The sequence below is a fragment of the Ornithorhynchus anatinus genome, chromosome 3, assembly GCF_004115215.2.
Source record: "Ornithorhynchus anatinus isolate Pmale09 chromosome 3, mOrnAna1.pri.v4, whole genome shotgun sequence".
NCBI lineage: Eukaryota > Metazoa > Chordata > Mammalia > Monotremata > Ornithorhynchidae > Ornithorhynchus > Ornithorhynchus anatinus.
The window spans coordinates 36,297,886-36,315,150 of NC_041730.1; the positions used below are offsets into that span (position 1 = coordinate 36,297,886).

Sequence of the window (17,265 nt, forward strand, 5' to 3'; positions counted from 1 at the left end):
TTTCAATTTAGAACCCAGAGGACTTTTAAAAAATCACCGGCGAGCATAGGAGAAAAGCAAACCCTTTACAACATTCCGTTCTAATATTCGCTAAAGCCATTGAGTCTGGTCGTGTTGGACGTTAAAAAGGATTCTTTTTTTATTATTATTATTTTTATACTCCTTTAGGTCGGTGTTTAGGGGGCGGGGGAGAGGAAAGTTTGGACCCAACTTCGGAGCTGCTGCCAAGGGCCTGTAACATAATATCTCAGCGTTTCAAGGGTAAATCAGCGTCAACTGCCTTTGCTGTCCACCAGAAAAAGTAAGCATTTTACTTCCGTTCGGTCTATGTGGACTGATGAAATGTAGGAAATCTGTTCCTGGCAAAAAAAAAAAAAAAATCGGTTTTTTTTTTCCGTTTTTTTTTTTCTCTCCCTCCCAAAGAGCACCAAGTGGAATGAGCAGAGCAGTATGAAGAGTGGCAGTGTTGCTGCCGCTGGTGGTGGTGCGGTCTGCGCGCAGGAGGGCAGATTTCCAGCCCTGCGGGGCCGAAGAAAGGAGCGGGATTTCGTCCAAGAGGGAACGGCGGAAAGCGCTCAAGGACGCAGGGTGAGGAAGGTGGGCAGCTCCTTGCGCCAGGGCGCTAAGACTGACCCCTCCGTGCACTCCCCGGGGGCAGCTCCGGGGACCCGCGGGGCACGATGCCCACCCCCTGCCTCGCCCAAGGGAAGGGGGGCAGAGGGAGGGAGGGAGGGAGGGCGGAGAGGTACGAGGCTGAAGGAGGGGTTGGCACTGCGGGGCAGGGCTGGGGCTGGTCCTTCTGCTTCGCCCGCCCGCGCCCCATCCAGGAGCAAGGAAAGGCAGGGCGCAGATGGATGCAGACCTCAAACTGCGCTCCGGCTTCAGGTTTGCCCACTGGGAGAGGCTGGCTTTCAAAAACCTCAACCGTTTACAGTCAGCTGGGCGCACAAAAACCTGCCACCCGGGCACGCAGGTGCATGCGTCCCTGCCATCCCTCGCCCGGGGGAGGGACCGACCCAGGGGGCTCCAGGGTCGGGGGTCCACCCTGTTGACCGGGTCCGGGGAGGGTGCAGGACAGCACGGTGGGGACTTAAGGACAGTAATGATGACAGTTGTTAAGCGCTTACTATCAGGACAGCACGGTGGGGACTTAAGGACAGTAATGATGATAGTTGTTAAGTGCTTACTTTTTGCGCCAAGCACTGTTCTAAGCGCTGGGGGGGCAGGTAACAAGGTGATCAGATGGTCCCACGTGGGGCTCACAGTCTTCATCCCCATTTTACAAATGAGGGGACCGAGGCCCAGAGAAGTCAAGCGACTTGTCCAAAGTCACACAGCAGACAAGCGGCAGAGCCGGAATTAGAACTCACGACCTCCGACACCCAAGCCCGGGCTCCTTTTGTGGGGGTGGGGTCATTATTTCCCGGAATTGAGCTAGCGGAGCTTGGGCTTTGCGCATGAATGCCCAGCTCCGGCGAGGGCAGCTGGGCCCCCCCTCCAGATGAATGTTAGCACCGTTTCACCCGCCTTTGCAGCCTAACGAGCAGGACTGGCTGCCCAGCCGAAGCTGGCTCGGGGCACGGCCACCCAACTGCCCCCTTGCCCCCAACCCCCTGCAGGTAGGAGGTGTGCAAGAGTTGGGGAGGTCACCCTTCCCCTCGGCATCTTGACGTTCTGGAAAACTGTAGCCTCTGTTCTCTTGCTGGCTTTACAATCCTCCAGATTATTTCTGGCAGCCAACAGCCCTGTCTAGCCCTTTGGACCTCTTTCCCCTTTAGGTTAGTTATCTAGGGAGCGTGGGCCCGGGCAGGAGTAAGGGGTGTGGACAGAGCTGAGATTCAGGTGGGTCAAGGGTGGTGGGGTTGGGGGCCATCTCCTCCTCCTCCTCATCCCACCCACTTGTCCTGAGAGCAGCTCTGGAATGACTTTCCTTTCTCGAGCAGGACAAGAGAATGCCAAGCCCTGCAGGCAGAATCACTCTGACCAGGTCAGAGCTTGGCCTTCCATCATAGAATTCCCTCCCTCCTGCAGTATGCCCTCCCCTGATTGCAGCCAGCTGGCAGTTTCCTGCCATCCTGGACCACTCCGTTCTGGCTGCTTAAGAGGAGAATGCCCGAGGCCCACCCAACGCTGACTTTATGGCACACCCCGCCACTTCTTAAAGAGAAAAAGCGAGTAGTTTTTTTCATTTCAGTTTCCACTCACATTAAGTTCCGGGAGTCTTTTCTTTACCTTGGATCCCGTGCCCTCTGCCAAGTGGAGTGGTTTTGAGATGTGGACTGGGCCTTAATAGGAAATTAATTGACATTTCCAAATTAGTTTCACCTAGTTCAGATGGCCATCTGCTCAACGTTAGACTCTCCGGTACCTGGGCTGGACCTTGAGCCCGAGGCTTGATCTGAGGGGTGGATCAAGTTCAGAAACTATTATCTTAAGAAAAGGGTGAGTTTATTTCAAAGTAACAGTTACACCAGAAGTGGCAACCTGTCTTGGATAACTCAAAAAAGACTGCATATAAATTACTTCCATTAACTCAATAATGACCACTTAGTGGATGGCATTAAAGGGGTTAATTGACCTTCAGTCTTTATAGCAGGATAGTTGTTGATCTTTGGCTGTACAAATAGACAGAAGTTAGTGTGGCAATTGTGTTTTGCTTTCTTCTCTTAGGTCTTTTCCAAATAAGAATTTTGGATATAGCTCCTAGCCCTCAAGCAAGCATAATATCTCTGACTTTTCATTGATCCCCAGGGATTATGTACATTCTTTTCTGAAATTTTGTAACTGTGAGAGAAAGAGACAAATTTGGTGAGAGATGTCTAAGATGGCAAAAAAAAAAAAAATCACTTGTACAAACTAGTCCAAAAAAACCCATCTGGACTCTTTTCCTATCCTAAGCCTTAGTCAGTGGTATCAGCTTTGTTAAATTTGTGCTAATTTCATTTTTCACTGGCTTCTAACCAAGATCTTAAAAGTATTCTATATCACTGTTCAGTAGTATCATGCCAGGTTTCAACTGCTGTATGTCTGAAGTCCAGCACATATTTTGTTTGAAATATATTACTCATAATACAGAAGACAAAGACTTCTTGTGAATTAGGGTTTACTTTATCAGGCTAGATCACATTTTGATGTAAGACTTTAAAAATTCTAATTGATTAATGACTTTCAGATGGCATCCCTCCCTCCCCCAACACCACTTCTCCATTACCACCCCAGGTCCAACCTCCAACTCTATATGTTCCAAATTAATCTGGTAGAGCTCCAGCAACCTCATGTTAACTAGGTTGTGCCATGATTTATATGACTAATAAAATACCTAGAAAAAACTTGATAATTAAAATATAATAGAAAATCATTCTAACCTTGTTTTTTCCATTAATTGTCATTTGGAGAAAACTTGATCGTGGTAGATACTGTACATCACTTTGAATATAGTCAAAAAATACATATCTTGATGATCTGATAAAATAGAGTAGAAGGGTCAGAAAATAGACTTGCAAAATTAGACAAGTTGATTAATTAAACAAGTTATTTAGCATATATTTTCTTAGAAGTGAATGAGATTGGTGATTTCTGACATTTTTCCAGATATTTTCAATCAATGGTATTTATTGAGTGCTAACTTTGTGCAGAGCACTGCATTAACCGCTTGGGAGAGTACAATACAACGGATAGTTTCCCTGGCCATAATGAACTAACAGTCTAGAAGGTTGCCAGCAAGAACTTCTTTCGCATCCCCCCTGCCCAAAAGAAGGGTTGGCCTCTTTGCCACATCCAGAAGCCATGTAGTCAAAGGTGGAAAAGGGAGAATAGAGGACCAGTTAAGGAGCCCTGGCTTCTAGAGAGTGTTTAGGCCCTTCAGCCTTTGGTCTCTGCTTTTGCCTCATCAGATTAAAATACCAACAAGGTGAGGGAAGTAGCAAGACAGGTACATGGAGTTCTGAGCTGCTGGCTGGGACCAGGGCTGGTACACAGGGCTCAGATCTACCTACCTACCATGATTGCTAGAGGGCCAGGACAGGTAAAATAATTAAATTAGGGACATGTGCATAAGTGCTATGGGGCTGAGGGAGGTGTGAATATAGAGGAAGTGCAAGGTAGTGTTGTGCTCTTGTTATACTTTAATGTGAATCTGACCTTGGTTTGGTCCTCAGACACAGCTGTCCTAATGGTAAAACTGTAGCTGAAGAGATTGAACTTTCTCCTTTCTGCCCTTCACCTTGGAAGTTAAGCTTACAGTTTATCATGTTCCACAACTTGGAAGTTGTTGGGGTCTTCCACTGGGAACAACAAATGAGTCCTGGGCCTGAAACTTCAGAGAAAGGAATTGATTGTAGTTATAGTGCTTTGTACAAAGCCATTCACATTCTCTCTTCCCTGCCAGTCGTGATCCCAGCAGGACACTAGGGTGGAGCAAGCCAGTAGGTAGGCAGATGTGCTGCACATTATGAAGTGCACAAAAAAGTTTCCATTACCTGCAGGACCCCTGTAATGACTGTAAATGGTTGGAAGTGGGTATGATTGCAGCATGGTGCGGATGCTGGGTCAAAATGGCAAGACCTGGAAAGCGGATGCCTTGGGAGCCACTGCAGTCTTCGTCCTTTATTTTGGCCAGCTATTTGTCAGCATCCCTGCTGGGTTAATCCACCTTGCAAAGTGCTCTAGGTGGTCCTTCTGTAAGAAACCTTCACCCACCGCACACAGAACTGAGACCGGAGTTGGGGTCTCCTTATTCCCAGAATGGTGCTCTCTCCATTGAACCAACAGTAATGCTGTTCAAGTATCATCACCATAATGCTACTACAGTTCTGATACGTACATGATTTACTTTTATAAACCATGGGATTTTTACCCCAGAGACTAACGCTTTTGAAAACTGATGAAGTTTGCTTAAAATGCAATAAACAGTGACCCCAAATACAGTAATTAAACCTGCAGGAGAGGGCCTCCATCCTTCTGTTTGCAGAATCAAAATTTGCATTTCATCTCGCCTTCATTTTCCAGTGGTTTCTCTCCAGCAGTATTGTTTACCTTAAGCCAATCAGAGAATGAACCGGAGGGCTGGTTGGAACGCCGACCTGGTCAAAGTCAAAGAAGGCTTCTGACAGTGCTACAGATCCATTTCCTCTGGAGTCTTAGATCTCACTGCTCACTTCAGGGGTCCCAAGCAATGGCCATGAAGCAAGGAGTAAACTATACAGACATTTTTAGCATGCGATCTTTTAACTTTATTGCATCATTGCTTTCTTCGTCTACAACCAGGTTGATCCAACTCTCATCAGACCCTAATTGTTACTCCAGACCTCATTTGCTGTGGGAAGAAGGAAAATTGCTTTCAGAGTAATTCTTTATATGATTTACAGTCTGTTTCCCCTCTGAAAAACCTTGAAGATTCAAGTCTTCTGTTTGTCAAGGGAACAGACACAACTGTTCTCTTCCACTGACAGAGAACGTGATTCTGCAGTGTTTAGGAGATTGTGAGGGGTAAAGGTGACGTAAGCTAGAAAGTGGAAGTAATTGTGGGTGCTTACAACACCTCTGCTAAAGCTATCCCTTTTTTTTGGTAATTTGTTCATTCCTCTAACTAGGGAAGAATCAAGTTCATACATTGAATTAAAGAATCAAACAACTGGAATGGATTTCCAAGTTACTTACCCTTCCCTCTGCCTAGCTGCCCTAGACACAGTCTCACTCCGCTTCACCCTTGGACCTTTTCTTGCTCTTGTTGACCAATAGAATGGAGGCAGTGGAGAGCGTGGTTAGTAACAGGAGTGGTATCTCAGACCCCTCTGTCCATCAGATGGAGCCTAAATTGGGTTACTAGAGGGAAAGTTGTGAATAAAGATGGAAAGTTAAGAAAGCCAGTTGGCCCTTCATTAATCACTAGGAGAAATGGAAAAGGGCAGCCATCAAAGGGCAAAGTCCAAGCATCTTGTTGCCATTGTTGAGTCTGAAATAAGGCTGGACAGGCCATTGGTTGGATTCAGGAATAACATTGCTTATATTCCTGTGGTGTCATTTCACACTTCATTTCAATCGTATTTACTGAGTACTTAATGTGTGCAGAGCACTGTACTAAGCTCTTGGGAAAATACAATATAACAATAAACAGATACATTCCCAGCTCCCAACAAAGACTATGGAGGAGCCTTGAATATTGAGGCCTCTCACCTTCCTTCCCCATCTCTTTCCCCCCAACTCACCCTCCCCTAACCCTAGATGTCTTTTGCTACTGCCACTCACTGATGCTGTGGGCATTGGTAGGATAGTGTGCTCTTTCACCTCATGGAGGTCCACTCTGCCTTGTGTTAGTCTTCTTTTCACACCATGATGTGCCCCCATCAACCTCAAGCCTCTGTGTATGCCTTTTGCAGTCATATCTGACAGAGCTTTGGTATTTAGACAGAACTGAAATCTAAATCCTTCTAGAATAAGCTATTGTGGGAAGGAAAAACGTCTACCAACGCTATTATATTGTACTCTCCCAGTTGCACACAGTCAGCACTCAATAAATACAATTGATTTATTGATTGATTCAATTAACTTTTAAAAACCTCAGGAAAAATATCTATAACCTCTCTTGCCAACTGCCTGTATTTCATATCTGCTGTTATGATAGGCATTTTTGACTTTTTCTTACCTAATTCCATTTAGTCTTTCTCCATTTAGTTTTGAAAGAGCATGGGTCTGGGATTCAGGAGATTTAGTTTTAAGTTCCAGATCTGTTATTGATTTGCTTTGTGACCCTTGGCAAATGAGTTAGCCTTTCTTTCCTGAGTTCCCTCATCTGTAAAATGGGGAGAAGTTATTTGCTCTTCTCTGTAGACTGTGAGTCCCATATGGGGCAGAAACTAGTTATCTTGTATCTTAGCACATAATAAGTACTTAATAAATGCCTTTATTATTAGAATAGTCAGTGGATTAGGAGAACACAGTCACAGACTTTTATTGTCTTTTTGGAAATTGGAAATTATTATTAGTCTTATCTAGTTTGAGCACTTTAATTATTTGGTAATATTTGGAAATTATAATTAGCCTTTTCTTATCTAGTTGGAACACTTAAATTTCTCATATATTTTCCTACAGGCTTTACTTCATAATCCAGCAGCAATTTATTGGTTGCGAGCTTCTCTGGTCATCATCCATTAAACTCCGATTTGAATTCTGTGGTTGGATCCATTTTCACTTCCCCATGCTTTACAAGCTCAACCCAAAGTTAGTAGCAGAAGCCATTAGGTCATAAGAAGCATCAATGCCTAGTGGATAGAGTCCAGGCCTGGGAGTCGGAAGGACCTGGATTCTTATCCTGGCTTTGCCACTTGTCTGCTGTGTGACCTTGGTCAAGTCATTTCACTTCCTCTATGCCTCAGTTAACTTGTCTGTAAAATAGGGGACAGGGACTGTTTTTAACCTGATTATCTTGTACTTACCCCAGCACTTAGTATAGTGCCTGGTACATACTATATTATATACTATACAAAATAGTTGTTGGCCTCTTTGCTGTGACTTCCGAATGATGACAAGCTCATCCTTATTGTGGCAATAGTTTTCTCTGTGGTGTGGTTGTCTAGTCAGGGGGAATTGGGTCGACTTCTTCAGTTCACTCCTCAAGGGACTCTGAGGAGCAGAGACACCTAGTAGGGCAGTCAGTGCTTTTGGATGACTTCATACCTAGAAACAGATTTGAACTGGATATCTCTCCTATATCACATTGCTAAGACTTTCATCATTCTACCTTGCCTCTTCAATAAAGACAAAAAATCTCATTCATATACTTTTGCACCAAATATTTATGAAATCTAACAAAAAGACATTGGAATTATAGAAAATTGCCAAATTATTTATCTTGGTTCTCCTTAGTGATCATTTACAAGCATTTGAAGATAGTTTGGATTACATTACTGGCAAAATCCAGTGCTTCACTTAATGAGAAGTAAATGTGCCACTGTAAGGGCAAATAAAAACTTCACTGTTTAGTGGTATTGAAGGCAGAGAAATGTATCCCTGTGACTAGTTGAGGCTGTTTCATGCTTTTAGGTGTCTTGTAAACTATCCTGGTCTGAATTCTTTTTTAGACAATGAGCCTAAGAATCTGAGCTGTTTCCTTACTTTTCTAGGGAGAAAAATAGAAATGCCTGCATAAATGTGAGTTTCAGCATAATAGGATGTAGGTAAAGTTACTGTACTACTCTATCTCACTTTCAGGAGAGTATTGGGAGAGATTGTTTCTTGAAGAGAAAGAAAGACACTTTAGAGGTAACCATTTTAAGCTTTCAATTATTTCAATGCGTAAGCCATGTGCTAAATGTAATATTACTTAAATGTTTGCTACTGAGAGATCCATAGGACTGCCAAAGAATCACAGCGAAAGCATTTTATTTTGCTAGGCTGGAGCACCTTTAGATTGGTTATATTTTATGACAAGCAGTGGGGCAAATGTTTTAGGTTTCAGGTATTTAATCATAGAGTATGGGAAGACCATTTAGTACTTTATATGAATATGTCATTATAAGCTGCAGAACCTATAAACAATGGAGACGTTCTACTCCATATACTGACAATTTAGTAACATATGGTCAGACATATTACTAAACATTTCACCAACTATATAGTCTTGGCAACAGAAAGGCATGAAAACTTAATGGGAATTTGTCACCCTTAAGTAAAATTCAAAACTTTAGCATAGAGTCACTTTATTATTTTTCCTGGTAAAGTGATACAGGTTTCTGCGGGATTATTTTTACAAAGGATACGTCTAACGAATCAATGAAGACAAACCAAGCAATCTGGTTACACCTTCTAGGTTTATGATATTATTTTATGTTCATTATCAAATATTTGCTTACTAGTCTCAATTGGGTGTTAAAATATATTTCTAAATGTATTTGAACCCTCTCTTTCTTAAGTAACTGTCTAGAGATGTAAAACTCATGAGTTCCAAGTGACTTGGGGAATATTGATAAATGAGATTGTAAATGAACTGGTAAGTAACTCAGTGTATGGCACTGAAGGATAAAGCCCATAATTTGTGATGTGGTTTATGAAGGTAGTCTTTAAAAACCTTCTTTAACTATGAATTCCAAACAGTGTAATAATTCCAAAATTGAACTGTGTCTGAAAACATTCCAAAAACTTCGCAGGTTTTTGGAACTTCTTTCCCTTACGTTTTTCCATCTCTTTTTTAATGTTTTGACTTACCTTTATTTCTTTTTTTAGTATTCTCTCCTGAATAAGTATCATTCTTTCATAGGTTTTTCCCAAGAAATGGTTCATTTCTTGAAATAGAACTTCCTTAGGCTAAACAATTGTAGACTCCTGGGTTAAGCAGTTAGTGATTTTGTTTACTTTGACACTTTACTGCTGTCTGAGTTGCTACCATTTTAGTTTTCAACCTGAGTCTGTAGCAAATGATGACTGTTCAAAGAACTTAACTGAGGCATGAATATTTTTAGTTTAAAAAAATAATAATTTGAGGTAAAAAGAGCTAATGAGATAATTCAAAGGTTTAAAGTTTCAAAAATTTCCAAAAAATAACATTTTATTTTCTTTTTAATTTTTATAATTCACATATAACAGCTGCATGACAAGTCATTTAATAGCAACATAACTCCTTCCCAGAGTTTATAAGTGATGCAGCTAGCTAAAAGAATATTTGATATCAAAGCTACCTGCTAACATACCTTCTTAATTTAGGGTATCCAACTGCAGTGTCAATCAAGTTTAACACTTTCCATATTGGTTTTTGGGTGCAAATTTTCAATTGGAGAGAGAAGAATAATGACACACACAAGGTAAAAGCAAAGGTTGACTATTGATGCCAGCCATCAGGAAACTCCAGACAAGGTTATTTGAAAGGATAGTTCCCTAGTGGTGATGGGTGGTGGAGAGGATATCACCACACTTTTTAAAAATTGCATTCTAAAATATTTGCCAACTCTACTACAACAGTGAGGACAATATCAATCTACTATGGCAAAAATAGAAAGGGCAAATTAATTGGCTTCATTTTTTCTTAATGTCAAATTAACTTGAAATTTTTTAAATTGACTGTCTTGAGTGTTTCTTTGGTCCAGTATTAATTGTAAGACAGTTATTTCAGGGGTAAAAATGGAGATAAAGTTTAGGAGAAATCCCCAATAATCTATACACTAAGCTAATTCTTCCTTTACTCCAAGAGTTGGATATGCACAATGGGAAAGGAAAGGTAGTTTTTCTCTGCTGGCCGGTGGGTGTTTATAATGACTGTGCTATATTAATCCCCACTCCAGTCCGTTTTTCTACAAAAACATTCAAGACGAGACACCCTACTCCTCAAAAAACTCCAGCGGTTGCCCATCCACCTCCCCATCAAACAAAAACTCCTCACCATTGACTTAAAGCATTCTAACACCTTGACCCTTCCTACCTCACCCTGCTACTCTTCTACTACAATCCAGCTCACACACCTCACTCCGCTAATACTAACCTTCTCACAGTGGCTGGATATCGCCTATCTCGCCACTGACCCCTCACCCACATTCTGCCTCTGGCCTGGAATGACCTCTCTCCTCAAATCCAACAATTGTTCTCCTTTTCAAAACCTTATTGAAGGTACATATCTTCCAAGAAGCCCCCCTTTCGTCTTCTCCCACTCCCTATGCGTCACCCTGACTTGCTCCCTTTGTTCTTCCCCCCTCCCAACCCCACAGCACATGTGTATGTACACATCTATAATTTATTTATATTAATATCTTTCTCTGCCCCCCAGACAATAAGCATGTTGTGAGCAGGGTAAGTGTCTGCTTATTGCTGTATTTATTGTACTCTCCCAAGTGCTAAGTTCAGGGCTCTGCACACAATAAGTGCTCAATAAATACGATTGAATAAATGAATTAATAATCCAGAAGGTCACAATTGTATAGATTGTTCATTTTATTTTCAGGCATTTTTCAAATTAGTTTTATCATTAATTCCTTAAATTATGATTTCTTGCTTTTTCTTCTTCATACCTTTCAGTGCCTCTTCTTTCCAGTATTCTTAGCACTCCAGTGCAGCTAAGTGTGAGGAGGGTGAAAGAAGGGAAAGACACAGTGTTAGAAAAAGAATGAGGATGGACTATACATTTTCCTAGTAAATATTTACTAAGCACTTACTATGCACTAAGGTAAATTGTGTTTTAAAAGTCTTCATTCTAAAGGATTATATATCTTTGAGAAACTTTAATAAACACATTTTACAATGAATTTAGCGACTTTCACAGAGAAGAGTCATATTGGCGATTCATGGATTTCCAGTGAAGTGTCTGAATATTTTCAAAATGTACAAAACAGGAGGAATTTTAAATGGAGAGCTGTAAAAATGTACCCAGTACAGTTTTATTGTTTCATTTAGTACGAATTCTTGCCTCATCAGTTAACTTATAACAAATGTGCAGCTGGATATGTACTCAGAGCCTGCTGTTCAACTCCTCTTTGACCTTTGATTTCAGTTATTTCCCATAAAATGATTGGTTGGCAGCATGGGTGTACGAGAGAGCAAACACAGATAAAAGGAAAACATATTATGTGGTTTATTCTACACTTAAAATTCTCAATCATCAAAATAATTGTTCAATTTATTAGTTTTTCTTTGTAGAAGGTTCATTATCATATCTGAACTCTTAGGATGATAAGTACATTTCAATTAAAAATCAAATTGAAAAATGTTAGTACAACAATAACATTTCTTTTTTCCTAAAACAGGTATTACAAGTGCATAAATAATGTGCACTGCTCTGAGTCCGAAGGTGCGCGGTGGTCCTGGCCTTTCTGATATGCATCAGTATAGCCAGTGGCTAGCCAGCAGACATGAAGCTAATCTGTTACCCATGAAGGAAGATCTAGCCTTGTGGTTAACACATTTATTAGGTAAGATTATACCATATACTTTTCTAAACAGTAAAATTATTTCATTTTTGTAAGCCAAGTAAGTCAGTTTCATTTGGAATTGACTAAATCCCTAGGACTTTGTTCCTGCAGAACTGGTTTTAGTCAGCTCTTCCATAATAAATTCTTCCCGTAAGCATACTGCTTCCTTCCACTTGCTGAGGGCTGTTGCTGCTACTGGTGTTTGTGTAGTCGTCCTGTTTTCCACCCAACCTGATGTGCCAGAAGTCATCTTTTTGTTTCAGAAGGAATAATAATAGTCGTTATAATAATATAACAATAATGCCAAGCACTGTAAGAAGCACTGGTGCAGATACAAGGTATCAGATTGGACCCAATCTCCATCTCACTTGAGTTCACAGTCTTGAGGGAGGGAGAGAGCAAGACGCTCGTCCCACTTTACAGATGAGGAAGCCCTGGCCACACAGAATATAAATGGTACCTGGGGCTAGAATCTGGGTTTTCTGCCTCTTTTAATTGATGAAATGAGGTCATTTTATGAGTAATCTGATCATCATAAGCATCTAAATCATATGCGAGGATCAAAACTTTGAAGAATCCATGACTGCTCTGAATATTGATATTCAAATGGATAAGCTCATCAAAGCAAATAAAGACCTTAACAAAGAGGAAGATTTGTATAAGTACATGTGTTCTTTAGAACAGCGTGAAGGACAGATCTTAATACATGACTTCTGGGAGAGTTCTGCCTTCCAGCAAGTGTATGCTGAGTACCTTGAAATAGATGTAGCTATGAAATTCACAACCATGTGATTCCTAAAGAATCTTGAAAGCAGGGAAATATGCATTCTAATGAGCGAATGATTTCATCCAGTGCTTAGAACAGTGCTTGGCACATAGTAAGCGCTTAACAAATACCATAATTTCTATTATCTACGGTAGAGGTGTAAAACGTAGTAGAAAGGTTTTTTTCAGGTTAATTTGTAAAACATAACTTGAAACTAGATTTCTCAGGTTACACAGTTTCTTTGTGATCATAGACAGAGGTGGACATAACTAAGTGGTTTCATTGGTGCACTAAAAAGAATTGTCACATGACACAATATTGTTCATAGAATTGTATCTATCATAACTGAACCCTTTATTTGATTTTTAATTAGTGATTTTTAGTTTTTTAATGATTTTTAATTCATATTTAAGAAGTTTATGTTTTCATTATGTAATTCTTTCTATAGCTAATTTGTAGTTTCATTCTATTTAATAATATTGGAGGAGCAGGCTAGATATTGATTGTTCCTCACGGTGTCCTAGATACTACAGCGTGGCTCAGTGGAAAGAGCACGGGCTTGGGAGTCAGAGGTCATGGGTTCAAATGCCGGCTCTGCAACTTGTCAGCTGTGTGACCTTGGGCAAGTCATTTCACTTCCTCTGTGCCTCAGTTACTTCAGCTGTAAAATGGGGATTAAGACTGTGAGCCCCACGTGAGACAACCTGATTACCCTGTATCTACCCCAACACTTAGAACAGTGCTCTGCACATAGTAGGCACTTAACAAATACCAGCATTATTATTATTATTTTACTTTCTGCTGAGGTGATTTTGCCACAGTCTTACCTTTTATAGAGTTTACCTATGACCAGATCAACCTACTTTAATAGGAAGGGCCGGCAGGTGCCCTCTTCCACTGTAGGTATATGTGCAGGTACTCAAATAATCAACCAACATTCTTGTTATGTTAAAATAACAGATTTGTTGTATACTTTGGAGTAAATACTTTCCCTTTAGAGAAAAATCTGAATGCCTCCTGGAAGATAAAGAAGTTAAAATAACTTGTAGGAATTAGCTGTAATAATAATAATGTTGGTATTTGTTAAGCGCTTACTATGTGCAGAGCACTGTTCTAAGCACTGGGGTAGATACAGGGTAATCGGGTTGTCCCACGTGAGGCTCACAGTTAATCCCCATTTTAAGATAAGGTAACTGAGGCACAGAGAAGTGAAGTGACTCGCCCACAGTCACACAGCTGCCAAGTGGCAGAGCCCGGAGTCGAACTCATGACCTCTGACTCCGAAGCCCAGGCTCTTTTCCACTGAGCCAGCTGTAGAAGTTATGGTGAAACTGGTCTATATAAGGCTTTGCCATTGCTATAGAATGTGAGCTGATTAACATTTGCATTACATATATGGCTAATTATTATCATTATGGTATTCGTTAAGCACTTAATAATGTTGGTATTTGTTAAGCGCTTACTTTGTGCAGAGCACTGTTCTAAGCACTGGGGTAGATATAGGGTAATCAGTTTGTCCCACGTGAGGCTCACAGTTAATCCCCATTTTACAGATGAGGTAACAGGCACAGAGAAGTTAAGTGACTTGCCCACAGTCACACAGCTGACAAGTGGCAGAGTGGTATTCGAACCCATGACCACTTGCTATGTGTCAGGAACTGTGCTATGCACTGGGGTGGGTACAAGAAAATCGGGTTGGACATAGTCCCTGTCCCCCATGGGACTCTCAGTCTCAAACCCGATTTTACAGATGAGGTAACTGAGGCCCAGAGAAGTGAAGCGATTTGCCCAAGGTCACACAGCAGACAAGTAGCAGAGCTGGGATTAAAAGTAATGACCCTCTGACTCCCAGGCCCCAGCTCTCTCTACTATGGTGTTTCTCAGCCCAAATATCCAACACAGAAACATATAAACACACACATACATGTAATGCAATTGCAAATAATCTTATTTAGACCAACACTTGGAATATTTAGGTTCTATAAACTTTAAATTTGGGTAATTTTGATTGAAACAGTTTTGAGGGAGAAAATATTAGAGAATACAGTAAGTATATATATATATTATATATAATACAACAAGTTGTTATTCATACAGGTATACTTAATCAATAGCATTTATTGAGTGTTTATTATGTGCAGAGCATTGTACTAAGTGCTTGAGAGAGTACAGCAGAATTCAAAGACACATTCCTGCTTAAGCTTAATTCTTTCCTGCCTCCTTCCAGATTTCCTTTCTCTTTTACACTACTCTTCTCTACATTTCCCTTCCCTTATCTGTATCCCTTCATCTCCCTCATTCCCTCTATCTTAAAATAATTCTATCCTGTACTTTTGAACAATAAAATTGGTGTTTCTTTGGAAGCTAGCTGTTGGAGGACAACAGGTGTTCTGAGACAGATCACATCAGCAACTTCCTTAAAGTTTTTCCTAGTAAGTCTCTGATTGTCCTAGTTGATCATCATTCTAAATTAATTCATATTCATTAATTTCCTCCAACACATCTGTGGTACTGAGCTAGTACATTTACAGAGACTTGACAGTCCATGCTTCAGGAAGCCAGCTTCCTGAAAGATCAAAACTGACTGATTGGCTGGTTCCCATGTCTTTTGAGGGAGGGTGAAGGGGTTTAGTTTGCAGGCAGTGTTTTCAGATATTCCAATTTAATTAGTCTAGCTCTATGGACCAGGAAGGATTTAAAGAGGATTTTAAGGGATAGAAAAGAGATTAATTTAAATTTGTAAAGTGGAGGTGGTTATTTTCAAGCTGGGAAAATATGATAGGAGCAGCCAATGGGAGAAGATTGACTTGTGGAAAGGTAATACCATAGCTTGAAGTTAATAAACAGCAGGGAATATTTCAATATTCAACTCGTCTATTTTTCATGGTACCACTAGGAATTATTTTTTTAATAATTATAAGTGATTTTTTTATAATGATTGGTGTTGGTTTTTTGTATACAGAATAAGGATTTGTCATTTCTGTAAAAGGTAATGTGTGTATTCCACTCCCATTCTTTCTGACTGTGACAGTAGAAATTGAGATTTCCTCCTTGTCTGCATTAGCCAAAAACCTGCCTTTTCCACTCTGTACATATTTTTACTTTCACTCACACAGATCTATTGTAGGTTATAGTGCTTATCTTGAAATCAATTGTTTCCTCCATCTGTAATTCATTTTAGAGTCTGCCCCCATCATTAGATTGTAAACAACTAGAGGGCAGGTATTACGCCTAAAAGCTCTTTTGAATTCCCTCATTCATTTACTATAGAGCTCTGCTCAGAGTAATTGCTTAGTAAATACTATTGATTGATTGAGAATTCTGTAGCCCCATAAAGTTCACTTCAATAAACATCATACAGAAAACTGCAAAGTGTTATTTAATCAAAAGTAGAGTCATGCACATAGCAGAATTACATGGATGTCCTTCCTCATTATTTTGTCCCTACCCCTGCACTTTTTACAATGCTTGGAACATAGCACTTAACAAACACCATAAATGTTGTCATCCCAAAGATGTCCAGTGCAAGGTGGATGAAACATAAACCAAACCAACTAAAAGAGACAAATGCAGCCGCTACTGAAATAACTACATAAACATTTTCAGAAGCATATACTATGTACCTGTAAGGTTGAATATTCAAACTTAATAGTGTTTGTATGTTGAAGTTTCATGTCACATTGTGCCACACTAGTATTTTCAGTGAAGAGTAATTCATTTAAAATGGAAGCTCAACATCAATAACTAGTTATGGAATATCCTACCTACCATATACCTGCCATTTAATTAGGAAAACTATATAGAAATTAATAAAAAGACATGGAAGCTGTTAACAAGAAACCTCTGTTCTACGTTGTTCAATATTCTGCAGATTGACCAGAGAATAAAGGAACAAGAAATTATTTTATAAGATGTGGGTAAACCAATGGGATACTTCCCAAAATGAAGAAAATGAATAACATGTGACAGTCAATGTAATAAGCCATTTCCCTTAGCACTCTCCCCATAAAATCTTTTCCCAGGTTTTACCAATTTAGATAGCAATCCGTAGAGGAGGAGAATTCAATTTTTCTAAAATATTTCACTTTTTAAAAGATGCCCCTAGTGTCCCATAATCCACGGGTGTTGATATGGCCAACTAGAACTGAAAGTTGGATACATTTCAGAAAGTATCTTGTTCTTTAGCAGACATTTCCAATCATTAATAGCCTCTTTCCATCTAGTGTTCTCTCTTGGTATGTTGGAAAATATTTTTAAAAATATATCATCAAGTAGTATTTCTTAAAGCAATGTCAATTTCCCCCTAGATCTGTTTCCTGGGGTGGTATACCAATATTTTATTTTATGATTAGTATAGTTTAAGGCACATACCTGCTTTATGATTGTGGCACATGGTTGATACATGTAGTACAGGGCTCTGCAGACAGTAAGTGCACAATAAATACGATTGAATGAATGAAGGTAAAGCAAAAGACTGACTATAGTTGTTTACTATTACACTAGGATATAAAGATGGATGTAAAGATACATTAGAATATGAAGCTATGAGAAGGTGGTACTCCTAACCTACCTGGGTTTGGGACAGAGGCAGCATGATTATTCCCACCTCCA

The 17,265-nt window shown here is 40.2% G+C and overlaps 1 protein-coding gene across 8 annotated transcripts in view; it reads left to right on the forward strand.

The window, feature by feature from the left end:
- The first annotated feature begins 202 nt into the window (after nucleotides 1-202).
- The window catches only part of GAS2 (growth arrest specific 2), a 119,564-nt gene continuing 102,501 nt past the window's right edge, over nucleotides 203-17,265 (forward strand). The window contains exons 1-4 of one of the 8 annotated variants that reach the window (XM_016226096.3): nucleotides 203-301; nucleotides 424-597; nucleotides 8,209-8,259; nucleotides 11,724-11,888. In XM_016226096.3, coding sequence (XP_016081582.1) covers nucleotides 11,744-11,888 — 145 coding nt within the window. In that variant the 5' untranslated portion in view covers nucleotides 203-301; nucleotides 424-597; nucleotides 8,209-8,259; nucleotides 11,724-11,743. Of the gene's footprint in view, nucleotides 302-399; nucleotides 598-798; nucleotides 886-8,208; nucleotides 8,260-11,723; nucleotides 11,889-17,265 lie in introns of those variants that run through there. The other 7 variants (XM_039911449.1, XM_007658500.3, XM_039911452.1 and 4 more) reach the window with 7 other exon arrangements.